At 35.3% G+C, this 14,336-nt stretch overlaps 1 protein-coding gene across 3 annotated transcripts in view; it reads right to left on the reverse strand.

Annotated features, from left to right (window-relative positions):
- Positions 1 to 14,336, reverse strand: part of kcnq3 (potassium voltage-gated channel, KQT-like subfamily, member 3) — a 52,397-nt gene that overhangs the window by 15,865 nt on the left and 22,196 nt on the right. For all 3 annotated transcript variants that reach the window (XM_051137574.1, XM_051137555.1, XM_051137564.1), the window contains 5 exons: positions 5,559 to 5,649; positions 5,348 to 5,474; positions 3,363 to 3,535; positions 2,876 to 3,049; positions 431 to 541 (listed from right to left, as the gene is read on the reverse strand). In XM_051137574.1, coding sequence (XP_050993531.1) covers positions 431 to 541; positions 2,876 to 3,049; positions 3,363 to 3,535; positions 5,348 to 5,474; positions 5,559 to 5,649 — 676 coding nt within the window. The remainder of the gene's footprint in view (positions 1 to 430; positions 542 to 2,875; positions 3,050 to 3,362; positions 3,536 to 5,347; positions 5,475 to 5,558; positions 5,650 to 14,336) is intronic.

The raw sequence follows: 14,336 nt of genomic DNA on the forward strand, positions 1-14,336 counted from the left end.
TACCTAACCATTTCCATTTTTTATTTCCCGAATGATGTTCAGTTCCTACAGCCCAAACAAATCTTATTTGTAAGCCAGTTTATGTTATTGAATCCAACACATTTAGCTTACAGTTTGTGCTGAACTTAAGTTTTGTGAGACTGATAAGTTGCTTACTTGTTCATATGACAATGTGTAGTTATATAAAATATGTGTAGTAATATTTTATATAAAATTAATGAATGAATGATTTACATGTTTGCAATATCAAACAACATAACATACTATTTTTGTACAGCTAGAATAAAAACTTGAAGCAGATGACACCATAACTTACAAATGGCTGTACCTGCTCTCTTACGTTAAAAATAAGGTGGATAGTTGTTAGTGGTTATACTGTCATTTGTAACTTTGTAAATGTACATTTAGGAAAAAAATGAGCTGTACTCACGGCTGGAAGAGCAAAAAACGACACACCGATAAGAGCGAAGGTCCCAGCCAAAAGACGCCCTGCCCACGTCTTTGGGGTCTTGTCACCATAACCGATGGTTGTCAAGGTGATCTGACACAGAAGTGAAATCATATGTCATTAGTGTGATTAAGGCCGGCACGGCTAAGAGACTATCAAAGTACTTGAGCTGTAAAACCATTAAAAAGGTAGTATTAATGGAGCTGCTGTTAACGTCACAAAAGGTGGTATAAATGGGGCTGCTATAAAGCCATCACAGTCAGTAGTACTAATGGAACTGATGTAAAACGGTCACGAATGGAAGTGTTAATGGAGCTGCTGTAAAAGGAATTGCCTTACATTTAAGAAAAATCACTTGTGAACTTGTGACGCACAGTGGGTTGGATTTTCTTTCTATTAAATTTACTTTCACTTCTCAACATGGAGGAAAGCTTTTATGCATCCTCACCAAAGCAGCTCAAAAATGCTAAAATCACTGAACAAAGTGCATAAAGCTTTTTTTTTTTAACAAATTCACTGCTATTCAAAAGTTTTGGATCAGTAAGATTTTTTAACGGAGTCTCTTAAGCTCATCAAGGCTGTATTTATTTGATCAAAAATAAAGAAAAAAACAGTAATATTCTGAAATATTATTGCAGTTTCTAATATTTGTTTACTATTTTAATATACTTTAAAATATAATTTATTTCTGTGATACATCGCTGAATTTTCATCAGCCATTACTCCAGTCTTCAGTGTCACATGATCCTTCAGAAATCACTATAATATGCTGATTTATTATCAATGTTGTATTTTTTTGGAATCTGTGATATTTTTTTTTTTTTTTGATTGTTTGATGAATAAAAAGTTATAAAGAACAGCATTTATTCAAATAGAAATCTTTTTTATCAGTCTTTATTATCAGTTTTTATCCATTTAACACATTTAAAAAAATAAAAAATAAAATGACTGATCCCAAACTTTTGAACAGTAGTGCGTGTTGTAACACAGCATTTCTATTTTGAATAAACACTGTTCTTTTTAACTTTTTATTTATTTATTAAAGAATCCTGAAAAAAGTATCACAGGTACCAAAAAAATATTATACAGCACAACTGTTTCCAACACTGATTATAAATCTGCATATTAAAATGATTTCTAAAGGATCATGTGACAATAAATACTGGAATAATGATGCTGTATATACAGCTTTGCTTCACAGGAATAAATTTTAAAGTATGTTATAATAGAAAGCTGTTATTTTAAATTGCAATAATATTTCTCAAATGACATTTTTTTCTGTATTTTTGATCAAATAGATACAGCCTTGATGAGCATAAAAAACTACTTTAAAAAAAATAACATTAAAAGTATTACTGTTCCCAAACTTTTGAATGGCAGTGTATATTTTTGTGTAGTTGTGGGGCTGATCTTTTCAGCAGAGTTTTCATATATTCACTCAAAAAATTGAAAAAAAAAGCAACATTACACAACATATTAATATAATGCAGTTTGGTACAAATCAATGTATGAATTTGAAAAAAGAGGAGCTCAAAAATGGAGCTAAAATGAAGCTAAAATCACTAAACCGCTACATAAAAATGTCAAGAGTGGGCACTTTTTTTTACTAAATTTATTGCATTTTTTTTTTTTTTTTTTTTAGTTATTTTTTTTAAGTAATAAAATCCATTGCATAACCTGTTAATAATGTCAGTTTGGTACAAACTTTAAAGTGCCCATCAAATCCTTTAGCATTTCAAAAACAGGTACATCAAAATTATATTTTTTTTTCTTTTAAATATGTGAGCCTGGACCTCAAAACCTTAAGTAGTCTTAAGTAGCAATTTGTAGCAATAGCCAGCAATACATTGTATGGGTCAAATTACAATTACAAACAATTTTTCTCTTACGCCAAAAATCACTGAATATATCTCCATGAAGATATTTTGTAAATTTCCTACAGTAAATATATCAAAACTTAATTTTTAATGAGTAATATGCATTGGTACAAATTTTATTTGGGCAACTTTAAACACGATTTTCTCAATATTTTGATTTTTTTGCACCCTCAGATTCTAGATTTTCAAATAGTTGTATCTCAGCCAAATGTTGTCCTATCCTAACAAATTTTATTTCAAAGCTTATTTATTTAGCTTTCAGATGATGTATAAATCTTAATTAGGTCCATGGTCACATATATACTTATATATTTACATACATTCGCTCTTAAAAAAAAAAATCCCACGCATGACCCTCAAGTAATCCAGGTTGGATACTAATTTTACACTGTTCATCAAAGCTTTAATTTATAAAATGAGTTTATTTTATTTTTGTTTTTAAGTCACTTTAATTTTACTACCTTATATTCAAAATCTGCATCCAGGTACCTCAGCTTAAATGTAAAAAAAAAAGTTCTAAATGTATGTGAGTGCCGTGCATCATTCTCACCAGTCCCCACCAGAGGGCGTCTGCATAGGTGTCAAAGTCCTGCGGGGGTGGCGTTGGGGAGGGGCTCTCTGTGTCTGTTAGCTCCATGGTGACATCATCCTTCTCAACCAGGTACACCAGGAAGGAAGCCAGGATCAATGACAGGAAGCCAATGTACCACGCTGTGATCAGCTCCTGTCCGCACACACCAGCCGACCGGGAAACACACACACAGCAGTACTGAGATCAAACTTCACCAGACACTGATATCTGATTGTTTGTGCTTGCGTATGTACTTTGCATGTCTGTGTATCGCAGACCGTAGCATTTTTGAGAGATGAAAGTGTGTGAGTGTGTGTGTGTGTGTATTTTGGATTGTGTGCATATTGCTGACCCCATCGGTTTATTTGAGCATGCTTGACATGATTTAAACAAGCAAGACGTGCTCTTAGATGTTGATCGAGAGGGACTGGCCTGATTGTGTACATCACATCATATGTGTGGATACCTTGCTGTGTGTGTATATTGCAGATCCCAGCAGTTTCCAGGTGCCTCCGCGGCGGTCCATTCGTAGCATCCGAAGGATCTGTAGGAAACGCAGACTGCGCAGCGACGTGGCCAACACATTTCCCTGGTTTCGTACGGCAACGACCGGCACCGAAGCAATCAGTACAAAGATATCTAACAACACAGAAAACACTTATAGTCTCTTATTCTCATTAAAACTGCATTTATTTGATAGAAAATACAATAAAAACAGTAATATTGTGAAATATTATAACAATTTAAAACAACTATGCTCTATTTGAATATAGTTTAAAATGTAATTTATTCCTGTGACGCAAAGCTGAGTTTTCAGCATCATTACACCAGTCTTCAGTGTCACATGATCCTCCAGAAATTATTCTATTATGCTAATCTGGGGTTTGAAAAAACGTATTACTATCACTATTTGAAGGAGAAATCTGTCACTTTTGATCAATTTAAAGGAGAACTCCACTTCCAGAACAGCAATTTACAAATAATGTACTCACCCCCTTATCATCCAAGATGTTCATGTCTTTCTGTCTTCAGTCGTAAAGAAATTATGGTTTTTGAGGAAAACATTTCAGGATTTTTCTTCATATAATGGACTTCAATTGTGCCCCCAAAATGTAGTTTAAATGCAGCTTCAAAACGCTCTAAACGATCCCAGCCGAGGAAGAAGGGTCTTATCTAGCGGAACGGTCGGTCATGTTTTTCGAAAAATAAAAATTTGTTTACTTTTTAAGCACAAAAGCTTGTGTAGCACAGGCTCTGGGATGCACATTCTTGAATGATTCGTTCATTTTGAACGAATCTTTAATGTGAGTCGGGAAGAACGAGTCGTCTAGGGGAGTGATTCGTTCAGTCACGCATATGCAACATCCTATTAGGTTCTGTACTGGAATTAGTTCACCTGTTTCGAGTCTTCGGGTTTTTCGAGCCGTTCGTTCATCTTATGGGGCTGTGACGTGATGAACAAACAATTCAAACCCGAAAACTTGTCAGATAAGAGGTGAGGTGAGCTAATCATAGACTAAAAACCCTGCTAAACAATGAATTAATCTTTTCTGTTTCTTGTAGCATTACAGTTTTGTCTTGTTTGTAGTGTGATCAACGTTTGTGTAAGCAGTAGATGTGTTAGGGAAGTAACGCGTAACATTTTAATTATATTTTGCTAAAATGAACGAAATGACTCGAAAAAAGATTCGTTCATTTTGCTGAATGAGACTCAAAGGTCTGAGTCGGTAAAATAATCAGAATTTCCCATCACTACTACGAATCACGTCTAAGTTCATCGTCTGTGTACTCCAGTTCAAAAAGGTAGAGAATGGCGAAAAACTCCATCTTATTTTCTCCTACAACTTCAGAATCGTCCGACATCGTTGTAGCTTTTTGTCTGCAAACAGCATTTGACTTACTTGCACTTTGTTAGTCTTTGAGCGTTCGCTTTGTAAACACTGGGTCTGTAGTTCTGCGTGACCTTTCGATGTGATTCAATAGTATGTAGTGTCGTGAACGTGCATCCCAGAGCTTGTGCTACACAAGCTTTTGTGCTTAAAAAGTATACAATTTTTTATTTTTTGAAAAAAATTACAGATCGTTTCGCTAGATAAGACCCTTCTTCCTTGGCTGGGATCGTTTAGAGCCCTTTGAAGCTGCATTTAAACTACATTTTGGAAGTTCAAAATCAAGGGCACAATTGATGTCCATTATATGAAGAAAAATCCTGAAATGTTTTCCTTAAAAACCATAATTTCTTTACGACTGAAGACAGAAAGACACAAACATCTTGGATGACAAGGGGGTTAGTAAATTATTTGTAAACTGTTGTTCTGGAAGTGGAGTTCTCCTTTAATGTGTCCTTGCTGAATGATGTTATTAATTCAGTTTTCAGGAGTGTGTGTGCATACAGTATGTGTATGTTTCAGTGTGACTGTGTGTTTATTTGGGTCAGTGTGTTTTACTCACCCAGGACACACAGCGGTTTGCGGGCAAATTTGAGCCGTCCTCTCCAGCCCTTGTATCGACAGCAGCAGCCAGCGGCCCATATCCTCAATGCAAACTCGCCTCCAAAAATAAAGATTGTAAATGTCTCCTGCAGGTGAGAGAAACATCCAGTCATTTTCCTCTGAAGCATTTAGTCTCACACACAAACACTGAACAGAAGAAACAAACTCACTAGAATCACCAGCCAGTGAGCCGATACTCTCTCGTGCTCTTTGAACGTTGTTAAAATGGAGAGAATCAGGCATCCCAACACAATCAGAAACCTAGAGATTCAGAAAAGAGAGAGTTAGCGGGATTGTTAACCTGGGTTATTATTGTTAACTAAAACCAAAACCAAAAAGAAAGAAAATTATAAATATAAGAAAGGTAAAATTATTTTATTTCAGTTCATTTCCAGAACATTTCTCATTTTTGCTTAGGTTAAGTACTAAAATGATTACAACCAAATAAACCAAAACTAATAAATACTATATAGACACATAATAAAAATTACACACAACAAATTTAAAACTGAAAATAAAGTGAAAACAGAAATCAAATAAAATCTGATTCAAAATATTAACAAAAATATAACTGTATAAAAGTGATACTAAAATGACACTGCCTTAGACCAGACTGCAAAGTTTAAATTCATGTGGAAAAAAAAAATGGGATGAAGATCTTTTTAGTTGCTATGGATACCTTAGCTGAGTCATGATAAAATCTTTTTTTTTTTTTTTCTGAAAGATCTGCTACCTTTAGATATAACCAATCATGGTATCATTTTTACCAGCAGAGGGGGCTGGTGGATATACAGCACTGTATTGAGAGAGAGAGAGAGGAGCATGTATTGGATACACACACTTGCACAACAATCTTATTACCAGATGCTGAGCTGGTAAGATTTACAAGCTTAATTTTTCTTAATAATAAGAAACCTGGTGCTACTGTATACCTTGTAGGGTGCTCATTAATTTTCCTTCCTGAATTTCAAGCTAAACAATGACACATGCTGTGCGCACTTACCTGGGTATTTAATTACAAGAAATGAAAAGAAACAGTAAATTCTGTCATCATTTCCTCGCCCACGTCTTTAGAAATCCATAATATGATTTTCATGCTCCACAAAAGGACAAAAAGACACACCATAAAAGTAGCATAATAGAGAGTGAAGAATCATTTTCAGTAAAAACTAAAAATAATGTTTCCAATCGGATATACATCACAATATAAAAGAAAATATCTGTCACTCCTAGGTAGTGAGTAGCTACTTAAAGGGGTCATCGGAAGCAAAATTCACTTTTCCATGTTGTTTGAACTGAAATGTGTCTTGGCAGTGTGTGTACTCAACCACCCTATTATGATAAAAATCGCCACCAAGTTTTTTTTTAAATCCCCATAAATCATAACCACTTTTTCAAATCAAGCTGTTCACAGATTCTTGGCAGAGTGATGTAGTTTTGGCAGGCCCCTCCCACGTCTGTTGACTGACACTGGCATTTTAGCATAGACCCACCCTGAGTGAGCTGTAAACAGTGCGGCATTGTTTCGACAGCGGAGCGGGAGTAGACAAGAATGTCTCCTAAGCGATTGAAGTGTTGTGTAGCTGGATATAATAATGAACATAGCAGTCAGCATTTACTCGCGACATCTGAGCCGCTGAAGACGCAGAGGATTACTTTTGTTTTTGAAGGGAATGTGCCCCCTGATCTACCTTAATGCATCTATGTTTGCACAAATCATTCGTGATCCAGTTTCACCTACAGAAGAAGTAAGTATACGTCTTTTTTTTTTTTTTATGAATCTTTGCAAATCCCCTTCTCTAATAATGTGCTAGTTAGCAAGCCCCGCGACAATTGTGGCTAAAGATGGCAGTCTCAGAGATCGGCTCGTCACCCTACGGAAGAGAGGGGTGGGGTAAGCAGAGCTCATTAGCATTTAAAGGGCCATGCATGGAAACTAGTCGCTGTGAACAGAGCTGTTTTTGACAAGGAAAAAAGGGTGTTGTTTCACACTACCTTTGAGAAAGTTTAACCAAAGTATGGTATAGACTTTTCATTAAAACACTAAGGAATCTTAACTTGTGGAAAATGGGCATCCAATGACCCCTGTAAAATAAAATATAGGTTAATTGAAATAAAGACAATATTTAAAAAAACCCTTAAACTTATTTAATTTTAATTTCAGCAACATTTTGATTTAGTTTAACCTAAACTACTACAATTACTAAAACAAATAGAAATTAGTAAAAACTATATAAAACATCAGTAAAAGTCAATACTACACAAAATCACTAAAACTAAAATAATATTAAAATATTTTTATAAACTATAATAGTATCTTTAATGATAGTAAAATAATCAAAATAGCACTACAAACAAAACATTGTGACTTTAATAGGAGGTTACCCTGGGTATTAAGACTTGTACTTGTATTAAGACTTAAGAAACATAAATTATGTCTCTGAAATATGTAATAGAAAACCACTGAAAGATTTACATTATTAAAAAATCCACATTGTTTTATGTACATATTTTGGACTATGGGGGTCGCTGTTATTATGATCATGTGAAATGGTTGCACTTGGTGAGCATATGGTGCTACCTGTGGCTATTTTACCGCAACACAACTCTGAAAATAAAATACTGATACGATGCCACATTGTGTGGCTTTTGGTTGTGATTTTCAGTCAAAGGGCAACAAGAGAAGCAATGCAAGTATTCACTGCTTTCCTAGCGGTAAGAAGAGTGGAAAACAATGGGAAGATGCATGTGGATGAATAAAACTTCCTAAGGACCCACGTCTTCGTTCTCTCCACTTTAGCCCTAACGCCTGCTGAAAGAGCTTACAAAGGCAGAGACAAGAAACGCTAGATGCCATCCTGACAGGATGTAAACATGCCAGGATGTAAACACAGCCACTGAAGTTTCTCAGTGTGGATTTCACTTGATATCCTGGGGCGTTAAGACTCCTTGTCGGGAAAATCAATGGTACAGCATTTGGTTTAACCTACGCTTATATTCATCGCCACCTGCAGGCTCTTTCAGTAGCTGTGCTCGTCGTATCAGTATTTTAATTGTGGTAAAAATAGCAACAGGTTGTGCCGGTAGCTCACAGAGTGCAACCATTTGACATCATCGAAATAATGGCGCCCCCCCAAAATAGTCCAAAATATGTATAAAACAATGTGTATTTTTTAAATAACAAATCTTAAATGGGTTTTCTACTACATATTTCAGTAAGAGACATAATTTATTTAATATTAAGCCATACAAGTCGTAATACCTGGGGTTCCCTTCAAAAGCTTCAGAAACACTGGAATACTCATATTCATTTTTTGAAGGATTTAGTACCAAATACTTAAAGACAGAAACACAGCCATTGTGTTTATTTAGTATATAAATGTCTGTAATGATTTGTGAATGTAAGTGACTATGTGATTCAGCTGTTGTATTCTGATGCCTTATTCTGCAGTGTTGTTTTGTTACGTCTGGGAATTTAGCTGTACTGTGTGGCATCCAGCAAAGCACACATGCAGACTCACATATTTCCCTTATCATCCTCGCTCTATTCGTCATTTGACCTGTTGGCAGTTACTATGGTTTCGCATTTGTAGGTTATATCTGTGCTGTTTCCATGGCTACACATATTCATCACACACACATATATGCGGCCATACACACTGCTGCTACATGCTCAGCATCTGGTCTCCAGTGAAAGCTTTTAGCATCAGCACACTAATAACCTGTAATGGTCATACAGCTCTCTCTCTCTCTTACTGTGTGTCAGCTGAAGTGTGCAGGATTTTCTTGAAGAGCAATGCTTCCCTCAATAGAACGATGGAATGCCACGACTCTCAGGGTGCTCATTCGCAACTGTTGCTGTTAAAATGGGATTATGCTTTTAATGAAACAGGCTATTAAGAGAGAAAACCACTCTACAACCCAATGTAGAGCTGATTATGAAAACTGTGATTATGAATATATAACTAATCTAGGCCACAAACCGACCAACAGAATGTGTTTAGCGACAGTGTTAAAATGAACGGTCCAGTTATCCACACAATTAAAAAGGTTTTAATTATTATTAAATAAAAATAAATATTTTAGCATATTGTTACCCAATTTAGCATCCCTTTTCCATGCTCTTTGATCATTTAAAATTTTACAGTGAGTTTTTGGTGTGAGGTGAGCAACACGTCTAATATTATTTAACATTAAATCAAATGTTTGTGAGGTCTATAATATCAAAGTCTGAAAAATGATGGTGGTGTCGTATTTCATAATCAAATCAGATGACTGCATTCCAGCAACAAGATACATGTGTGCAGTCACCCAATAGGCGTCACTGATGTGTAACTGTTAATAGTCATGTGCTGATGCATTTAGTAGTCTGAGGTTGTACAAAGTGGACATTTATATTTTGCAGCTTAGTTTTTAATTGAAGAATTCCATTAAATTAAAATAAATAAATAAAATAAAATAAAATGAAACAATAACTTAATTATTGGTAAACATTTCACTTTCCCTGTTCCATCTTCTCTCTGTGAGTGGAGGCATTTTTGCAGCTTAGTTTTTGTGAAAGAATTTCATAAAATAAAATAAAATAAAATAAACAAGAAGTGTCTGAACACTCAATAAGTGTTATCGATGTGTAACTATTGACAGTCATGTGTTGATGCATTAACTTTTCTGATATCATAAAGTTGTAGATACTTATAACCAGTCGTTTATGCAGCTTAGTTTCAGTAAAAGCTCTTTCTAGATTGGCGGGAAGTTTTAAAAGTACCAGTATGTTTCCACAGTATATCAGACTCTCTTGTCCAACAGAATCAAGAAAAATTTGATTGTTCGTAAAATGACCCCTTCAGTGCTGTTTACAAAGAACTACAGAATTGTTAGAGATGTTTGTTGAATATAGAGGTTGGTGAGAGCAATCCACACCAATCAATAGTGATTCAGTTGGTAAGTGGACACAGTAAAATCTGGGATCATTTTATGTTCCATCGAATGGAGACAACTATGCAGTGTGCAGTTTTTTTTTTACTTAACACCATATAAAACCTTTAACATGCTGAGGATACCTAGGATAGATATTTTGAGAATGCTTATTAATTACATCATTATCATTACATAATCAGTGCAACTACTACTACTAAGTAATACTGTTTTTTAACTTTACATAGAGGCTTATAAAATGATTTCTAAAAATATCTAAAAATACATTACATAATTTAGTTTTGTTGGGGTTAGTCAGGTTCAAACTACGCCCACATTCACATATAACTGAAAACAGATACGAATACAAATAATTTAGACCTCTTCACAGATTTAGATACAGATAATGGGTTCACTTCACAAACTAGTGCATAAACACCTAACAAAAATATCTTTCTAGAATGTCCTGCTAATGTTCCTACACTCTAAAAAATGCTGGGTTATTTTTTTAAACCAAATACTGGGTTCAGCCTGCTGGGTCACTTTATTGGGTTGTTTTAAATATTTTTATCCAGGCACTGGGTAGTTTTTCTGCACTCTAAAAAAATGCTGGCTCATTTTTAATGGGTTATTCAATATTGGGTTGTTTTTTTCGACCCAACAGACTGGGTTGAGCCTGTTTCAATGTTTCAAGTCTCTCTCAAATAAAGGCTTGTATCCATTTTATTTCATTTATAAAGTCTTTACTTTACAAAGTCAGTCATGGCATCTTTCATCTTTTTCTAATTTTAGACAGTTTTGTTATCAGCATATGTTGAAGTAGATTCGTCTCCTGTAGTCTCTGAGAGAATATGCGCCGTTAATGCAGCATTAGAAAACTTCGTCAGTTTTTTTTACTTTCGCTTTCTGTATAGTGAAATGACTGAAGTTAAGACGTTCAGCGGCATAACTAATGCGCAGTTTTCACGTTTCTTGTGTGATATCCACTGACTCACCTTGGTCATTTAAAACAGAAATATTTCCAATATTGCGACGTAACCGCAAACCCACGTGTATGTATCTTAAATGCGGGGAGACATGAAAGAGGAATCAACTCGGTATGCCGCACTGTCTGAAACACATCTCTATGCTTGTGCGTGCTTTGGGTGTGTGCAAGAACAGAGTGTAAGTAAAGAACTGAGTTCTGTTTCGTATCTTCTTCTTGTGGTTTTAAATAGCTTAAACGTGTAAATTGGCATATTAATCTGCAAATCACATGCCGAACGGTGGGATCTGGACCTGGTTTGTACTATTATGGATCAACTGTGATCCATTTAAGCCCTAACAGAATATATGACAGATCAGAGCAATATTTTATTTACTAATTTAACATGAAATCATCAACTTGTTACTCCATATCAATCACATACAATGAAAATACAGAATAATTAGAACAATCATTTACGCACAATAAATAATTTTCCCCAGAAAGTTCTCGTGAACCAGTAGAAATTCTTCCACGGCCCGGTAGTGGGTCGCGACCCAGTGGTTGGGGACCTCTGCTCTAATAAATATGATTATTGCTGTAGCCTCTATAATTCTGTGTGTGATTTTTAATTTTCCAGCTATTTATACAATAGCTGACTTAAAACAACCCAACATAAAAAATTATAACCCAACCAGCTGGGTCAAAATAACCCAGCATGTGTTCTGTCCAATACTTACCCAGTGCTGCGTTGCCAAATAACCCAAGTTGGGTTGTTTTTACCCCAGCACTTTTTTGGAGTGTAGAAAGTTATGAAAATATTATTAAGGAAGCGCATGCATTGTGGTACTCTTGTGAATGTACGTTGAAGAAACTGTTGAATAAAGTCATTATTTTTATTTTCTTTGCACGCAAAAAAGTATCCTTGTAGCTTTATAACACGAAGGCTGAACTACTGATCGACTATTTTAATAATGTCCTTTCTACCTTTCTGGGCCTTGAACAAGCTGGTTGCGTTGCAGTCTATGCAGGGTCAGAAAGCTCTAGGATTTCATCAGAAATATCTTAATTTGTGTTCTGAAGATAAACAAAGGTCCTATGGGTTGAAAGGGTGAGTAATTCATGACAGAATTTTCATTTTTGGGTGAACTATCCCTTTAAGGGAACATTCCATGTGTTTTTTTTAACCATTACATGAATGTTACTTTTGAATGTTCTCTGAACATTCTAAAACAAGTAGCAACATTTAAAAAAATGATAACTAAAATGATCAATACATTGTTTTTGTGCTATCATTTTTAAAACATCCAGATAACATTCTATTAACATTACTGGAAGAATGTTAGCCAAAGTTATGAGGATGTTCTCTGTTAGCTGGGAATACACTATGCTACAGTAAGCAAATCTGTAAAGTCTCATTCCAGCCTTTTTTGGGCCTAAAACTAAGATTAAGAGAACACAAGAAGTGCAGGAATCATAAATTGTACAAAACCCTTAAAACAGTACATGTCTTCGAAAGAGAGAGTCTGTCTTGGAAGGTTCCTTATGCCTGTGTTCTGTCTTGGTAATGCTGTGAGACTAATATGTGTGTGTGTGTGTGACTTGGTTGTTTGTCTGATCGATGTTGAGGGCATATTGGCTGTAATGGGAGCATCAATATATGAGGTGAGTCATAACAGGACACATCAACCTTTATAATAAAACACACACATACACACACACAGCATTACATTTCTGCCTCAGAGCATGCTGGATACTAGAGTGAATTATTCTGTAGTACTTGTGAGGAAAAGAGAAGGAGCCAGAGAGAGAGAGAGAGACATGTAGCCCCATTAGAGGTTATTAGTGAGGTGGATGTTAAAAGCACAGTATTTCTCTGCTGATTTCAGGGAACAGAAGATTACAGCTCTCACTGGAGACCAGAGCACAAAGCATGTGGAGACAAGAGGTTCAAAATCCCAAAAATGGGTTGCAGGTTTGTTTTCTTTGGCTGATTTTAAAATACGTATGCTGTAGGGTTATTAGTAATATTTAGACAAACTGAACGGAAAATGCGTCTTATGAGAAATAATTTATTAGAAACACTGACATACAGTGTCATAAGGTACGTTTCCCATTTTTTATACATAACAATTTTTGCAGTTTTCAAAGCTTATTTATGGAAAGCTTATGGAAAGTTTATTTATTCAGCTTTCAGTTTATGTATAAATTTCAATAAAAAAAAATGACCCTTATGACTGGTTTTGTGGTCTAGGATCACATATTATCCTTTGAAAAGTTAAAATAGTTAACATACACTCATATCACCACTGTGAAAACATAAATCCCATAATATTAAACCCAATATCTGCTTGGACAACAACTGCAACTGAACACCAGTTTGTTCAGAGCTTTGCTTGTCTCTGTTGAAGAACTCATTCTTCTTTGAAAAACTCTCTTTTAACCCTGACAAACTAGGTCTTCAAGTATGAACTGTTTTTTCACTTCCCCCTTCCTCTCTATAGGATTCAACTCAGAACTTTAACTAGGCCACTCTAAAACTTTACTTTTGTTTCTTTTCAGCTATTGAAATGATGACTTGAGTCCTGAACACCGACCTAACTAGTGCTTGAGATGCCTGCAGTTGTTCTGGGATCTTTTGAGACTTCCCGGATGAGGAGCTGCCGTGTTCTTGGAGAAATTTTGTCCGGTCAACCACTTCTGGGAATATTCACCACTACTCTATTCGAAGGTAATGGCTTGCACTGTGGTTCAACAGAGGCCAAGAAATGGACTTTGTAACCCTTTCCAAGCTAATGTAGCTCAACTTTTCTTTACTTGTTTCTTTAACTGGGGCATTGTGAACATGTAAAAGCTTTGTAGTGAATAAGAGTAAAGTCTACCTGTGATAGTCTCCTAAATCTAACTGCCAAACTTTTTCTTTTTTTTCTTGCCTTTTTTGATTTCAAAACCAATTCAGCTACTTTTTCTCATGTTTTCATATAGTCCACAAGAGAAAATAATAGTTGCATTTATGAAAATGACAACGTTCAAAAGTTTACATACACTTGATTCACTGTGTTGTTACCTG

The sequence above is a fragment of the Labeo rohita genome, chromosome 2, assembly GCF_022985175.1.
Source record: "Labeo rohita strain BAU-BD-2019 chromosome 2, IGBB_LRoh.1.0, whole genome shotgun sequence".
Classification (NCBI taxonomy): domain Eukaryota; kingdom Metazoa; phylum Chordata; class Actinopteri; order Cypriniformes; family Cyprinidae; genus Labeo; species Labeo rohita.